Genomic DNA, 16,582 nt, shown 5'->3' with positions numbered 1-16,582 from the left:
TAATACATAGTAAGAAATAAACCACAAGCAATACATTACATTGATAGAAACAGATTACAGAAAACTGCCCGGCTGCAGATCCCAAATCCCCTCTGGCTCACAAATTCCATAACCCTACTGATGTTGGTGTAACCAATCAGGTTTTAGACACATGGAGAGTTGTTCTCAGCCTCCCAAACTCAGAGCTGGCACATACTTCAGTAGCTGTGGAGACAGCATGTTCTTCTCCAGGCTGGAATATATCCCTGGGATTGAAGCGGTCCAGTAAGAATGGCACTTGGGACATAACATTCACCCACATGGACCAGAGCAGGGACATTAGAAGTGGGGAGACAAAAGGAGTAGTTGAAACCCTGACATGGATTTCTCTGTCTCACAAAGCCACCAGGAGGTTACCACCTGCAAGCCCAAAGCTGCTTCCTACCAGAAATCACACTCTGAAGAGCAAATTCCCATTGGCTGAAAGAATATGGACTGCCATTATAATAAAAATAATAATTAATAATTAGGCACTATTGTAATAGTAAGAACCCACTGTACGTAGGAAAGCTGATTCTTGGAAATGAAATTACACGGCCCCCACTAATGAGTGAGACAACAGGAGAATCTCGACTCCCAAATTCTCAGTGCGGGGGACAGCCCAGAGGATGCTGACCTCAGCACATGGCAAGGGAATGGGAATTACACTTCCAGAACTGCACTTTTCTGCCAGTCACAGTGGTGTCCCCCAGGGCTCAGTGCTGGGGCCACTTCTCTTTGGTAAACGACCTGGATGAGGGGATCGAGTGCACCCTCAGTCAGTTCTCAGATGACACCCAGTTGGGTGGGAGTGTTGATCTTCTCGAGGACAGGAAGGCTCTGCAGAGGGATCTGGACAGGCTGTATCGATGGGCCCAGGCCAGTGAGATGAGGTTCAACAAGACCAAGTGCTGGGTCCTGCCCCTGGGTCACAACAACCCCCAGCAGCTCCAGGCTGGGGAAGAGTGGCTGGGAAGAGCACAGCAGGAAAGGGCCTGGGGCGGCTGGTCCACAGCGTGTGCCCAGGTGGGCAAGAAGGTCAATGGCTCCTGGGCTGGGTCAGCTATGGTGTGGCCAGCAGGACCAGGGCAGTGGCTGCCCCCCTGTCATGGGCACTGGTGAGGCCTCACCCCAAGTGCTGTGTCCCGTTCTGGGCCTGTCACTACAAGAGGGACACTGAGGGGCTGGAGTGTGTCTGGGAAAGGGAACGGAGCTGGGGAAGGGGCTGGAGCACAAGTCTGATGAGGAGTGGCTGAGGGAGCTGGGGGTGTTTAAGCTGGAGGAAAAGAGGCTCGGGGGGGACCCTCTCACTCTCTCTACAACTCCCTGACAGGAGGGTGCAGCCAGGGGGGTGTCAGGCTCTGCTCCCAGGGAACAAGGGACAGGACAAGATGAAAACAGTGTGAAGTTGTGCCAGGGGAGGTTTAGAATGGATATTAGGAAAAATTTCTTCAGAGTGATCGGGCATTGGACCAGCTACTCAAGGAGGTGGTGGAGTCACCATCCCTGGAAGTGTTCAAAAAAATGTGCAGATGTGGCACTTGAAGCCATGGTTTAGTGGAGAACATGGCAGTGGGTTAACCCTGGGTTAGGGTTGGAGTCCATGATCTCAGAGGTCTTTTCTAAGCTCAATGATTCTATGATCAAAATAGTTTTCGTGTTTACCTCACATGGATTTATACAAACACACGTAAGGGATAACCACACCTCTAAGTTGGGAAGCAACTTCTATGTTTGATCTTTGGACGTACCAAACTGTCTCTCACTTATGCATGGGAACTATGGGTAGCAATTGACTTTCCATAATCTTCCCCTCCTTATCCTGTGTTTCAGGCAGGATGTAGTAAAAAGATGATGCAGGGAGGTCCCATGTCCAGCCAGACAGAGTGGGTTGAGCAAAGGACAGAGCTCCACCTGCCCTCTGAAATTCCTTGCCTCGCATCACGACCTCCACGTTATCCAAACACCAGTGTTCTCGTGGCTGATTTTAGATCCACTCCCGAAACTGTCTTCCTAGGAAGCTGAATAAAGAGGCACAGTGTCCCTGCCAACTAGCACTGCTGTAGGTCTGCTTCCACGTGGGGTCACATGCGAACATTTCTATGCCCAATAACCTTGTTAGCTCCCTTAATGTCATTCATAATGCAAATGAGACAGCGAGCGAATGGCCAGAGGCCCAGAGTGACTAAAGCTCAGCATCCAGAAAGTCTTACATTGCCTCTAGCTCTAAACTAACTTCCCTCCATAACAAGCACCATAAACTTGGCTATCAAAGCTACACATGCCCAGTCTTTGTTGTACAACAGGCAGCGATTTGTATCACTGGCTTCTATTTTTAGCATATTAATTAACTACTGCAACTGGTGAGGCAAGTGTCTCCAACTGGAGAGTGTGGCACCATTGTCTGAAGTCATCACCTCATCTCGAGCTATTGAAAATCATGGCAGTGACCCTCCTGCTGATATGAATTTAACCTGACATGCCCACAAAGGAATGGGGGGTGGTGCACCAATTTTGTGCACATGGTTCTCCACATCACCCTGGACCCTATTAGTGTGGAAAGAGCTCATTGAAAGAAAAGAAGCCACATTGTGCTGGGCCACCTAGAGGGTTGAATAGAAAAGGCTGAGGAAAAGAGCAGGCAGCGCAATAAAGGCCATAATTAACATATTTCCATATTCAAGCAAAGCAATAACTACGTGAAATGTTTGTCAAGGTGCAATGAAAGCATAAATATTAAGTACTGTATCTGAGGGGATGCAGAACCGCCCCCCGAGTCTCTTAGATTCCATTGAGAAATGCAAAACAAGCTTTTTACCTGCTATTTTCAATTATAAATCTCTATCACTGCTTCTACTGTGACAACAAGACAAGCCTTGCCATCCTCAGTCAGTTTTCACCCAGGTAAAACTGTCCCTGCCCAAACTAGGTCAAAAATTTGCCCTGAGATTTAAAAAAAAAAAATTAAAAAAAAAGGGGGGGGGCATGGAGTGAGAACCTAAAAATGTGAGCTGAAGCATATGCATTTGCTACAAATTCTTGTAGGAGATGATGAAACCTGAACTACAGAGGAAATTTTATAGAAAGCACTTCTTACTGGACACCTGGAATTTTATAAAAAGCACTTCTCCCTGGACACCTGAAGCAAGGCTATGGGCTAAATCCTTCTGTGTGCAAACTTGGTTAACAGGCACCCAGAGCCTGCATCTAAAGCATGGCTCTGACTCTAACTTTGTTGTGATTTATAGGTTTATAGTTGGGCTCAATGATCTCAGAGGTCTTTTCCAACCTAATTGATTCTGTGATTATGCCATTCCATGGGAAAAGTACAAAAGAGTCTCATTATAAGTTAGAGAAGCAGTGCCACAGCACGTGGTCTATGAGAATCTGAGCACACGAACACTTCAAGGGAAGACACTGGGTTGTTAGAAAGCACAACTTGTTTTACTTTCTCTTCCCAGGCAATAAACACTAGAAACCATCCCATCCCCATTTTAGTATCACCTATTTCCTAAACTATCTCAAAAACAAGGGACCAGCCCTGCACAACCCCACTGACTTCCGTGCTGGGAATAAAAAAAGGCAGTGCAAGAAATAGCACCCTTTGAAACACAGCCACCTGTGGACCAGCCAGCCAGAGTCATCAAGCAAATTCAGGGTACCCTGATCCTGTCCCCCAGTTTCAGCCTGGAGCTGACACAGCCAGGGCATGAGGAGGTTTTTCTGCCAGTGGAGCACACGTAATCCACACCGACGTTCCAGGGCTGCGAGCACCGTGGCTGAGTTGTTTTGCTGGCTCTCTCCCAATCCAGTGGTCTTCACTACCTTCAAGCCAGGAAAATGCAAGGCTGACACTCAGTCCAAAGCAGGAGGGAACTGGAGGAAGGAACCCAGAGAGGTCCTGCAAGGGGAAGCCTTAACTTGCAGCCAATAAATAAAACCATTGGAAAGAAAAGAGCACTGACAAATACCCAGGCTGAACGTGCTCGGTGTGCCAAAGTCAGGTGGGGGAACTCTACCTTCTTACAACGACCCATGGTACTGCTCTGGCTGCTGGTTGGGCTTTTTGAGCAGCCAGTTTCAATCTCTGTAATTGGATAGATATTTATTTACAGAGTTAGAAACTGCTGTCTTAAGGAAGGTAATTCTTCCCATGGTGGGGGGAAGAAAAGGGGGAAAAAAAGGTATGTTACCTCCATCAGGAAAACAGGTATTGATACATTAAAATTATATAGATAATGGTCACAGCCAGCCTCAGACTTCACCCAGCCAATGCCTGTACTATGAAGACAAGCATGGATCTGTATTTAACCATCGCAGTCTAAAAGAAAAGTCTAAGATAAACAATGGAAGTAGTGAATTTAATTCTTGTCTGCTTTGATCCAAATGCAATTCCAGGGTCAGTGCAGTACTCTTTTTTTTTTTTTCTTATACAGTTGGTTGTATCTGCATCGGCCATTTTTTTTCTCTTGCTCTTGTATTTCTCCAAGACACTGTAAATTTTCCTCACGTTAACTATTTCTGCTTTTAAAGGCAAAACCAGATGACGCTTCAGCCCTTCAAACCAAACACAAAACTGTCAAGTAAACCAGGATGCAGATGTGCTTCCATCCTTTGAGTAGGTGGGAGGGCAGACATCTAATTTTGTTCCTGGGCTACAGTAAAGCAAGCAGCATTTAGCCCTCACACAAATGGGTCTGAAGTATCCTAAATGTTAATGCTTCATCACAACCATCCAAGAGAAGTAAAGACAGGGAAACACACTGAACAACCTATGCAAAGTAGAGGAGCACTCACAACAATATGCTCATTAGCTGATGGTAAATCCTATTTCTGAACAACTGTTTGCACTGGTTATTTGCACTTATTCTACACCTTCCTAACTGAGGATTAGGATGATGTTAGTGCCTGAACCACCAAAATGACAGACCTGCAGCTGGTAGAAAGGAGGGCAACTCCTCTGGCAGCTCTGGAGTGATGCCAGCTTGGATCGGCACATGCTCTCTTTCTCCATTTCCTTCCACCTCCTCTTGCCAGACTTGACTGGTCATGAAACATTCCCCAGGCCCTGACTACTTGCTGATGGCACTTCCTTGGTTCTTGTGGCTCCATTGGCTGGAAATACTGATATGAGCTGCTTCTCCCTGGAACAAGCAAGAGCCTTCTTTTGTCTAGCAATAAATTAGTGTAAATTATTCTTTCTTCTCCTATGCAAGAAGTTCCTGCAAACACTGCCACTTTGCAACATGTATTTTATTTCTTAAGACATTAATTTACACAATGAAGCCTTTGCAGGCTTCGTTCTTCCCCTCTTCAAAGAACAGGTCCCAAATAAAACTTGTATCACACTTTGCAGGGACAGGCCCCAGAAACTTACACTGGATGAAAAGGGGATGCAGAGTAGAATTGCCCAGCAGGAATCCTGAGGAGCAAACAGGCCTTATTCTGTGTGGTCACCCTGCAGACCACTACCAGGGTTGTAGGCTTCATCTTGCAGTCTTCACTCAGACAACACTCCCATTGACTTCCACAGAACAACTGTCTGAAGAAGGATGCAGGATTTGGCCCAGAAGTTAAAAAAAGCCTTCTCAGCTTTCAAGTGTAGATGTTTAATGTCCCAGAAACAGTGGGCAGAGGTTTGGCACGCTGTACGAAACGGACTTAAAAGCTGACATTTTCCTGCTCTTTCTCGGCCTCTGTACTGACAAAGACCCTGAGGCCTGAGATGCTGGATCCACCATGGGCACATCCCACCTGCCACAGGACTCAGCTGAAGCACAGAAAAGGCCATGCAAAGGACTGAGTCCAGGGTTTTACACAAGCTGCCTTCTATCTCTGCAAGTCTGCAAAGGGTTTTGCTTCTAAGTTTTGCCTGCCACCCAACTAAAATCCTGCGAAGCTCCTCATGAGATTAGTGTCTCCATTACAGCTCCTCTTTCTGAAAGCCTGGTGTGCACAGGCTCCCCTCCCTCAAAAACCATTTCCTTACAGGCTCTCACATAAAAAAGGGGTATCCTGCACCAAAACTGTAGCATGTACAGCCTCTGAGAGAAGAGTATAACACAAGGAAGAAGTTGTGCATCTGCAACTCTGAACAGGCTGCAAACGATAAGCACATTGAAGTGTAAGGAAATAATGCATGGTTCTCTTTCCAGCAGCAGCGTGGCAGGCTCTGCACACAACTCTGTAACCACTGCCCTCTCCCACTCCTTCCAGCAGTGATTCCTTGGCTTGGAGCTCAGCACAGGCGAATGGCCAACCCCTGAAAGAACATTTCCAAGCTGTGCAGCACTGTGCAAAGAGACAGAGGAACAAAGGGTGCAGAACAGTAAAGAGATGGAGGTGTGGGCAGAGTGGAAAAGCAACACAATCCTAGCAAGCAAAACAAGAATGATCTCCATTAGGCTCACAGATAACAGGAACCTCCCATGCTGACAAATCACAGAATCATAAGGGCTGGAAGGGACTTCTGGAGATCACCCAGTCCACACCCCTGCCAAGGCAGCGTCCCCTGAAGCAGGTGACACAGGAATGTGTCCAGGTGGGTTTGGAATGTCTCCAGAGAGGGAGACTCCAGGCCCTCCCTGGGCAGCTGTTCCAGGGCTCTGCCATCCTCAATGTACAGAAGTTCTTCCTCATGTTGAAATGGAACTTCTTGTGTTTTAGTTTATGGCCACTGCTCCTCATCCTGTCACTGGTCACCTGAAAAGAGCCTGGCACCATCCTCTGACACTTTGAGATATTTATATGCATTAATGAGATCGTCTCTCAGTCTTCTCTTCTCCAGACTAATCAGGCCCAGCTCCCTCAGTCTCTCCTCATAAGAGAGAAGCCATAAGCACCACTTAAGGCCCCAAATGCATCCTCTTGGTGCCTTGAAAATTCTGAAGCCTTCTGAAGGAGATTTTGGCTTGCATGGGGAGCCACCAGTGGGATGAGAAAACAAATGACACGGTGACAGATCAGGCTATGCCAGTGCATAGTGTTCATCTATGCACTCTCACTGTGCAGTGAGCAAGGCAGCAGGAGGAAAGTGCCACTTCCATGCCCTCCTCATGGAGAAGGAGACTCCTGAAACCTTTGTGAGTACAGAGCAATGGAAAACTCTTTATTCAGGAGGACACACAAGCTTCTGTCCTGCTCAGCAGCTGTATGTTCTGATGGGACCAAGGGCAAAGAGGGAGACATTCCAGTTCCAGTCATGCTCATGTGAATCATTAATCACTGCAAGGACTGGGGAGAGGCCGTGGGTTTATATCCATGCAGCTTGGTTCAGGAACTGGGCTCAAAATAAAGGCAGAGAAACAGAGAGAGTGCCAAAGTGACCAAACATGACTAAAAGGAATATGCAGAAGAACAGAGTATCACCTCCTTTTGGGGAACGTTCAGATGGAAAGGAGAACAGGGATGAGTATCACAGTGATCCTACACATCCAGCACAACATTTAGTAACTGTTCATGGCTGCTTCCCTCTTCATTTGCTGACCCAAAGTGCTGCAGGACTGAGATCAAAGCCAGCTCTGTACAGGCAGGGAACACCCAGGAATTTCTGGTAAAATGTTTTTGCTGGGAAATTAAAATGGAGCAGCTGGTGAAGAAGAACTAAGGCTAGGGGAGAAAAGTTCTAAACATGCCAGATTTTGTATGATACTTTAAAGAAAAAGTACTTGAAAGCAGAAAAAGCTGTGCCGAGATGAATCAGGGAATAGAAAGAGATTCACTGCTGTGCTCCAGACCAGAGCTGTTAGCCAGACAGCCAGGTCAGGTCTGGGAATAGTACAGAGTCAAACCCAGGCTAAAAGCACACATGGGGAGCAAGGGAAGAGGGAGCCACATGTCAGAGGAGCTCCTGTTGCTGAAAGGAGGCAAATGGGGAAATGAAACACTAGGCTTAACCCGGGCTGGCAGAGAGCAGCAGCTCTGAGGGAGAAAGAAGAAACAGAGCAGCCGATGAGACCGCTGCAACAAACAGGACAAGAAAAGGAAATGACAACTGGATCTGGAAGGAAGTCTGATGAGAAGTGGCTTTTCTTCAAAGAGTGTCAGTGAAAGGGAAATACTGCAGTAAAAACAACATTTCCACAATGGGAATTGAGGTAGCAGTTCACAGGTAAAGTGGGAATGTGGTATTGAGGGCCTGGGTAAGAGCTCTGTTTTCGAAATGGCAAAGGGTTGTGGGTCCTCCTAAAACTACACAGTGGTCTGTGGACAATGGGATGAGAAGAAAAGAAAATCTCCAGCCAGCACCACAGTGCCCTTGCTTTTGCGAAGCTCTGTGCTCAGCAATTATGTCTTTCCCTTTTAAGAGAAGAAACTCTTGACCTGTTGCCTCTTTAAACTCTACCCAAAGGACTTCATTTCGTGCATTGGAGATATATAACATGAGAGGCAGATCACATGGGGGAGACACATGAGGGAACTGCATGACTGGGCTGAGGGCTGGAAAGGGGGCACTGGTCTGGATCTTAGTAAAAGGACTTCTAGAGCATAGACCTAACCACCAAAGAATTCATGGAGTGGAAAGAAGCCATGGATTTTGGAGACTCTTTCATGGCCCACAGTCTTGCAATGGTTTGGTTATATAGAAAACTTTAAGGGCAAAGGATTATAGACCAGAATTTGAAAAGTTAAATCGTAATGAAATTCTAGGGCTCTCCAGAAAATGTTGTGCTGGATAAAAAATAAAACAAATCAAAACACTATTGTAGGAAGTGAAAGCAACAAAAGAGTGGGAAGATTGTCTGGTTTGGAAGGCAACATGGAGGTATATTGGAGTTTGATGGCTGATGGTGTGAAGATCCAGGGAAATGTCCACGGGGAAGACCATCTTTTTCATATCAGATAAGGCAGAACAGTGAATGCATCCTGAGTAAGGGGAGAAGGCAAAGAAATCACCAAGAGTGATCCTGCAAATTTGAGCAGTATTTCTATTGAGTCCTGTGGTCTTTGGTCTGAAAAGGATCATGTAGCAGTAGGAAAAGAAGGGAAAGCCTGAGCATCATGGCAACCAGAAAGTCAATTACCCTAATACAGCCCATATACAAATCTCTAAAACAGATCAACTGAGGTAGGAAGAATTGGCCAACACTGTAAAAGCAGTCACTACATCTTAAATACCAAGAAGTAGACATTCAAACCCAAAAGTTGCACCCAGTCTTCCTTTCCCCTCTGCAAACATGCAGGCAGAACAGTTCCTATCACAAAGGACTAGGTATGTCAAGCTGGTGAATTCTAACACTGAGCCATCCACTACTTGATAATGACTCTGGAAAACACGCCATGGTGTTCATCTAGTCCAGGTCTAGCTTCTAAAAAGTAGTCTTACCATTAACCCTTTGAATAAAAATTCAGAGTATACTTATTTTGTAGAAGTAACTGAGGGAAGAAAAACCCAAACAACAAAACAACACACATACAAAAACCAGTGTTTTGCAGACATGTCAAAACTAAAAAGCCTCTCTTCCACAGAGGCAATTATTCTCATCTAAATCTTCAGAAACTGTGTTCAGCCATATGACAAAAAGGGAGTGCAATGGTTTCCTACGAAACACAGTAGTTTTACTGCTTTCTTGGATTGAAGTTAGGAAAGAATCCAAATGTCTTTTAAAAAAAAGTAATTACCTTCTAATCTGTCATTCTCTATGCTTCAGGGATACGGCAGTATCACGTAAATGTTAAAATACACAATTTTACCTTTTATCTGGACAGAGTCCAGTTAATGAAAAGTTTATGAACACATTCATGCAATGCATTAGCTCAATACATTTTGGACTAACGTGCTGTAACAGCTTCTGTATTTTGAGCTGTCCTTACTAATGATCCGTGGCTCTCTAAAAGAAGCAGTGAATGGGCAAAATAAAACCCAGGATGGTCTAATCCAGTCTTACAGACGTCACTGCAAAAGCACCACACGCATCAGCTGCACTACAGGTCACTACTGCAAGAAATCTGTCCTTACACGGTTTTGGGGCCTGATTCACAACACCCTTTGCAAACAGTCCCATGGGATTCAGCTGCTCTTCCCACATCATGTAAGGACGGAGGGGATGATGCACCACCAGGAACAAATCTGCCCTTCCAACCACACCATGAGCAGCAGCAGCAGCCAGAGCAGCTGAGCCTACCTGTGGCACAAAGGGCAATGAAGGTTTGTGCATGCTTCCGGATCAAAAGCAACTTGTCTTTAGGGAGAGGCACCTTCCTTAGGATGTGTTCAATGAAATCATGTGGGGTGACGGCTGCAAGGTTCCACTTCAACTTCCCCAGCACCACCAGCTCCCATTCCTGCAGAGGGGGGACAGGCAAAGCAAAAGAGGAGAAAAGACGTAAGAAAGCCTGCAAAAAACCTCTGCTTATTTCTTATTATAACTTTATCACTGCTAAATTTGTTTTGCTCAAACCCTTTTTTCCATACGCCTCTACTGCTTTGAAGTTGTTGACTTTATATTCTTTTTTGTTTTTTGAACACCAGAAATGTCAGGCTCTTCTGAAAATAATGAGACCTGGCAGCTCCTGCCAAGGTTTTACTTTTTTTTTTTTTGTATCCAGTGCTGAATACCCACCCAGAAAGTTTAGCCTGCAATTAGATATTGCCAAGGTCACTGTGGTCCTTCCCTAGTAACTTCTTTTAAATGGCTATAGTCCTTACTTTATAGCCATTTAAAGCCCTAGGGACAGCCATGCACAAAAATAACCTAGATATACATTCCTTTTTTCAAAACTGGGGAAGTTGGCTTGATGGCATTCCCTCCCAAAACTGTACTCCAAAGGTCCCGCAGATAAATCTGATGGTACTTAAACTACTCCAAGACAGGCTCTGCAGAAAGGAAACGCACACAACACAGCCAAGAAGTAGCCTGTGTAAATTATCTGCCAGTAAATCATGTAGGAGCCATTCCCAGATTCTTTGCACGCCCAAAACTCCCACTGCAATCAAAGGAAAACTTGGGTGTGTACGTAACTACTGGCCATTCCCTGGAATGGGATTCCATGTGCAAACAGCACCCGATCTCCAGATCCAGCCACGGGCTGTATGACCTGCATGTTTCAACATTTAAACTGAGTTCTGAACACACCTTACAGTGCCCCACAGAGTGAGCAAAGTTTAGGCCTCCGACTCCCCTTTGTCTCATCCATCAAGTATTAGCTATTAACTAAATTCCACGCACTGATTCCCAACTCCTGATGATGCCTGATGGAGCCCAGCGTGGTGGGGAGCCCCAGCTGAGCTCACAGAGCTGGCAAGTCAAAAAAAAAAAAAAAAGTCCTTTAATTTTGCAGCCGAGGAGACGTCAACCAGCGTTGCTGAGAAACCATAAACATGGACCCCACAATGCCATTTCTGCAGCCGTTTCCCTGAATAGATGCCCACTTTAACAGCGAGTTACTTTCCTACGGACATTCCTGCTGGATTATGACAGAGCCCTCCATGGCCTGAAAAATCTCACATATATGCAAAAGGCTGCAGGAACCAGACGGGTTTTCTTAATTTCTCAAGAAAACCTGCAAAACGTTGGAACAGTGTTGGCAATTATGTGAACTAAGGCCTCCTCTTCCCAGCATTACTGATGTGACAGGTTTTCAGAGCGAACAGTCAACCCAGAGGACCAATTACAAGGCAGCACTTTAAACACATGCTTAAATCCACATGGCAAAAGAAGGTAGGGACATCATTCTGCATATTTGCATATGGGGACCATGGCACTTCCCCTGCCTGTCTGTGCCACCAACTGGACACCTCATGGCCCTGACAGCCAGGCAGGGTTTGAGTGCAAGGCTCTTTAACTCTGCGGAAGCACGAGCTCCCAACCCCAACCCCTCCCCAGGGGGAATTCCCAGTGATTCATAGGAAAAATTCTCCTGCAACTCAGATGGCTACAGCCATCTCTCTGACCTAGCATCCATGTCACCAAGGGGCCCTGGTGCATGTCCAGCACTCCACATCATGATGTAAATGTCACTTATTTCCTTCAATAATTATCAATTTGCTTCTGCTTCCACTGTGTCTGAACTGAGAGAAGCAGCAGACATGGGGTGGTTTAACTGAGCCGTATCACACAGCATGGGTCAGGCTGGAAGGGACCACAGTGGGGCACCTGGTCCCATTTCCCTGCTCCAGCACGGCCATCCCAGAGCACAGGATTGTATCCAGACAGCTCTGGAACATCCCCAGTGAGGCAGACTCCACACGCTCTCTGGACAATCTGTTCCGTGCTCGGTCACTGAACAGTGAAGAAGTTCTTCCTCGTGTTCAGGTGGAACTCCCTGGCCATCAGCTGGTGCCCGCTGCCTCTTGGGCACGGCCGAGCATCCCGGGCCCCCCCCCCGAGCATCCCGAGGGCCCCCCCGGCCCCGCACCGCCGCGTGCCTGCCACCAGGTGGCGCCGCCGCGCCGCCCGCCCGCGCACGTGCGGCCGGCGAGGTCCCCCGTGGGGACAGCGGGACACGGCGGGGACACGGCGGGGACACGGCGGGGACACGGCGGGGACACGGCGGGGACGGACCCACCCCCGGCACCACCAACCCCAGAACCCGCGGCAGCGCCATGCCCACGCACGAGGCGGGCAGCGGCCGGAGCGCCGCATGGCACTGCCAGGCGGCTTCGGAGGACGGGGATGTCCCCGCGGGTGTCCCCCGCCCTCAGCGCTGACCCCCGAGACTTTCTGGCCGTTCAGAACCGCAGGAAAAGCGTGGGTTTTTCTAAAAGACAAGGGCTGGGTGGCGAAGTGCTGGGTGCTGTGCCAGCCAGAGAAAGCTGCGGTGCCGGAGAGGAGGGAGTAATGGGGCTGCTTACCAGCAGCTCTTGGGGTTTGATGGAATTGTCCGTGTATATGCACAGCTTCTCGGCTGTGAGGGGGATTGTCTCTTTCAGCTTGGAGGCCAGGAACATGCACACCGCCCCCAGCAGCTGCAGATGGCACTTCCGAGTGGGCACCACAGCTAAGAATCTGTCCAAGTAATTCATGGCCAGAGGGAAAACTTCTTCTTCGCACTTCTGCTCTTCACAGACCTGCAAGTGAGGAGCGTGGGGAGGGAAGGATGGGGCAGTCGGAGGGGAAACGGAGGTGGGAAGCGAGAAAGAGACAAGAAGGAAAAAATAAATAAATGAGTGAACCCACCAAACAGACCACTACTTCCCTTGCTTTTGCTCCTGCTATTTTTGTTTCCCGGGGAGCTAAATTTTGGGGGAGGGGGAGATCTCTGGAGAGGCTGGGAAGGCTGTCAATCGGCTTTCACATTCCTTTAGTTCATTCAGTAAGAAATGAATTCAAGACACTGTGTGGGAGAGCCGAAAAGCCCCATCCAACAGCAAGCGAGCAGCCTCAGCCTTTTTTTTTTTTTTTTTTTTTTGCGACCCAATTTTTCTTTTTTATTTCGTCATATTTTCAAAAAATCGATAAAAAATATCAAAACTTCTCCGGAGGTCCCGATTTTGGGGCTGGTGGCATCCCGGGACGATCCCCTATCGTTTCCGACAATTGCAAAAATTCCCCCGCCGCGTGTCCCCCAGCCCTGCGCCCCCAATCCCGCGTTGGGGGGGAAGGACGGGAGACATAGCGAGGGCGAGGTGGGGTGGAGAGAGAGCCCGAGCCGCCTGGATCCTTTTAGCAGGCAGCGAGAAGCAAAATTGTTTTAAAAATTTACCAAAAATCGGAGCCGCGGAGGAAAAGCACAAATCGCACATGAAAACCAAGCGGGGAGTCTGGGCTTTCCAACCCAGGGGGTTTGGCTCGGGAAAGGTCCCCCCTAAGGGAGATCTGAAGGGGCAAAGGATGGCTGGTGGGGCCAGCGCAAGGCAGGCGAGCCGGCGGGGCTCCGGGCCCGCTGCCGCTCTGCCTGAAGCCTCGGGGCGAACAGGGGGCTCAGCGCCCGTCCCACGGCCCCGACATACCGGGGGTCCCGTTCCGCGGGGGCGGGGGGCACTCCCGAGACCCCCGGAAAGGAGCGGGGGCAGCCGGGCTCGGCGCTTGCGAGCAGAGTCCGCATGCAGCGCAACATGGCGAGAAAAAGGCACGTCCTCCCCCCTGCATACGTGGGCACGGAACCCTCGCCGGGCAGAACGCGGGGCACACGGGGCAGCCCCCGACCCTCGCCCTGCCCCGGGCGCTGCTCCCTTTTCCCAGGAATGCCTCAATCTCAAGCGCTCCCGGAGGCGGATTTTCTTTACTTTTAATTGCAAATGACTTTTCCAACTCTCTCCCCCCGCCAACACGCCGCCTTTCCTCCCCTCCTGCACCCCGCTCCCGGAGCCCCCCGGAAGGGGCGACTTCCCCCGCGGGCTGTCGGTGTCCCCCGCGCCCCTTCCCGCACCGGCTGAGCTCCGGAGGGGTACACGGAGGGGAGGGGATCGACAAGAAGAAGCCACACGGTGACCAGAAGAGAGAGGGGCTGCAAGGAGAGAGGGGCCGGGGTGCTGCCCGCGGCCGCTCTGCCTCCCCCCCGCTCCGAGGGGCCGGGGTGTACGAACCTCCAGCATCCAAGTGGCCACCATCCTCCTCATGAAGGGCTGGATGTCCTTCTGGACGCACTTGAAGTAGGAGCATTGGGGCAGATACCTTTCCTCTATGGTTAGTAAGTTGTGCAAAACGCGGTCATCGTAGAGCAAGTTCGGGTCAGGCAGAGCTCTCCTCATGGGATCCACCTCGCAGCACAGCAGCTCCATGTTTCCAAAGAGATCTCCCTCTTTCTCTGATGGGAAAGGTTTTTTCCTTTTTTTTTCCTTTTTTTTTTTTTTTTTTTTTTTTGGAGGGGGGGAAGGGGGTGGGGAAAGGAGAGGGGTAAAGGAGGAGGGGTAGGTGGGTGGGAGGAAGACGGCAGGGCTTTCCAGCTCGCTCCTGCCTCCCTTGAAACTTGTCTCTCCCTCTCTTGATTTCTAGCCTAAAGTTGAAGCGAAGTGACGCAACTCGCCAGGGCAGGCAGTTCTCTCTCTTGTTATTATGGAGAACAGCAGCTGGTCAGACGTAACATCAAACGCTTTTTTTTTTTTTTTTTCCCTCTCTATAAGCTAACAAGGAACCAGGAGGCCCTCGTATAGGGACACACACACACACAAATGGCAGCTTCTCTTTTGCTTTTTTCCAGCAACGAAATTAAACTCGCTCCACACTTTCCTTCTGAGGGAGCCCGTCCCAATCAATTTCCCTCCCCTTTTCTTATTGCAAGGAACTGTGGGGTCCCCTCGGTACCCACCTAGAGGATGGGGGCGAAGTATGAAATGCCCTGGCACAGCAGGGTGCCAGATCCATGTCTCGCTCTCCCTGCTCTGGCACTCACTTAACCGGCAGCCGGAGGGGGACAGAGCTCTCCGCTAACAGCAAACCCCAAAAAAACCCTTCAGAGGTGGGGGTTCCGCGGCGTCTTCGGGGTGAAATCTCCCAACCACCACGCTACTTCCGCCGGCACACATTCGTGTTTCGAGCAGGCGAACTGTCTTAGCGCTGCATGGCCACACTGATACAACTTTCTAGGAAACGCAGCGGAGGGAGGGAGGAGGGAGGGAGGGAGGGAGGGAGGGAGGAGGGAGGGAGGGAGGAGGGAGAAAAATTGGCTGGGGAGGAGGGGGGAGGTGAGAGATGTCCCGCACAGTGTGACTTCCACCCTGCTCGCACTTCGCCGGCAGTCGCTCCTCGCCTGCAAAATGTGACAACTTTGCGAAGTCTCTGCCGCAGCCGGCAGAGCAGAGGCGCCCGAAGGGGAAGGCGCTGCCGGGGCGGGCGCGGAGCGGCCGCAGCCCCGCGGGGTCCCCGCAGCGGCTGCCCCTGAGCCCCCCGGCCGCGGCCGGCGCGGAGGGTGGGCCGGGGGCGGCGGGCACGGAAATACCGCCTTAAAAGTGCGAGCGGGGACTTAGGGGCGCCGCTTCCCCTCCCGCTATTTGCATAGCCAATAGCTCTGGGGCTCTCGCCGCTGCGCGCTGATTGTTACCGGGCAGATTATATTTTAAGGGCGCATGATGTCCGGAATGGCGGTGAGGGAGAGCCCCCTCACCTGAGCGCACCGCTGGTCCCGGCAGCCGCACGGGCTCTGCCGGCACCGGGGGCAAGGCGGGCGAGCGGCCCTGGTTGCCCGCGAGTGGGCACCGGCGCCGCCTCCCACGGCAGCCCTCGCCCTCTGCATCAGAGCGGACGGGAGGGGTGGGACCAGCTTCGCCGAGTCTTGCCGGAGTCCAGCAGCAAGGCTGCCCTGGCAAAAGCTGGCTGGGACACGGTCCCGCAGCGAACCCGCCCGTCGGAGCAAAGGGCTACTTGGGCAGCAAAAAGCCAGCGGGAGTGTCGCCCGCTCTCCCCCTGCCCCCCTCCGCCGGTAGCGGGGGACAGCCGAGAGCAGCATCTCCCTACAAACTCAGCGCCGCGCACCCCTCGTCCCGTCCGCGATGCGAGCAGCCCTCGGGCTGTGGGATGTGGAGAGCTGCCGGGCACCGTGTGTGGCCCCGGGAGCCGAGCCACGGGTTACAGGGACCCGGGCAGAGCTGTGCCCAGCACGGCTCGCGTTTGAGCAGCGGCGAGGAGGGGGCACCTCCCGGCGCACGGCGAGGGCGGCGAGCGGGACCCGCTGCGGCGCGCTCCGC

At 50.4% G+C, this 16,582-nt stretch overlaps 1 protein-coding gene across 4 annotated transcripts in view; it reads right to left on the bottom strand.

The window, feature by feature from the left end:
- Positions 1-15,800, bottom strand: part of CCND2 (cyclin D2) — a 31,405-nt gene extending 15,605 nt beyond the window's left edge. For 2 of the 4 annotated variants that reach the window (XM_069003223.1, XM_069003220.1), the window contains exons 1-3: positions 14,486-15,516; positions 12,812-13,027; positions 10,143-10,302 (exon numbers count right to left, since the gene is read on the bottom strand). In XM_069003223.1, the coding sequence (XP_068859324.1) occupies positions 10,143-10,302; positions 12,812-13,027; positions 14,486-14,680 (571 nt within the window). In that variant the 5' untranslated portion in view covers positions 14,681-15,516. Of the gene's footprint in view, positions 1-10,142; positions 10,303-12,811; positions 13,028-14,485; positions 15,517-15,601 lie in introns of those variants that run through there. The other 2 variants (XM_069003222.1, XM_069003221.1) reach the window with 2 other exon arrangements.
- Between the last annotated feature and the right edge of the window lie 782 nt (positions 15,801-16,582).

The sequence above is a fragment of the Aphelocoma coerulescens genome, chromosome 1A (genome assembly GCF_041296385.1).
Source record: "Aphelocoma coerulescens isolate FSJ_1873_10779 chromosome 1A, UR_Acoe_1.0, whole genome shotgun sequence".
Classification (NCBI taxonomy): Eukaryota; Metazoa; Chordata; class Aves; order Passeriformes; family Corvidae; genus Aphelocoma; species Aphelocoma coerulescens.
This window is presented reverse-complemented; position numbering and strand designations above follow the sequence as displayed.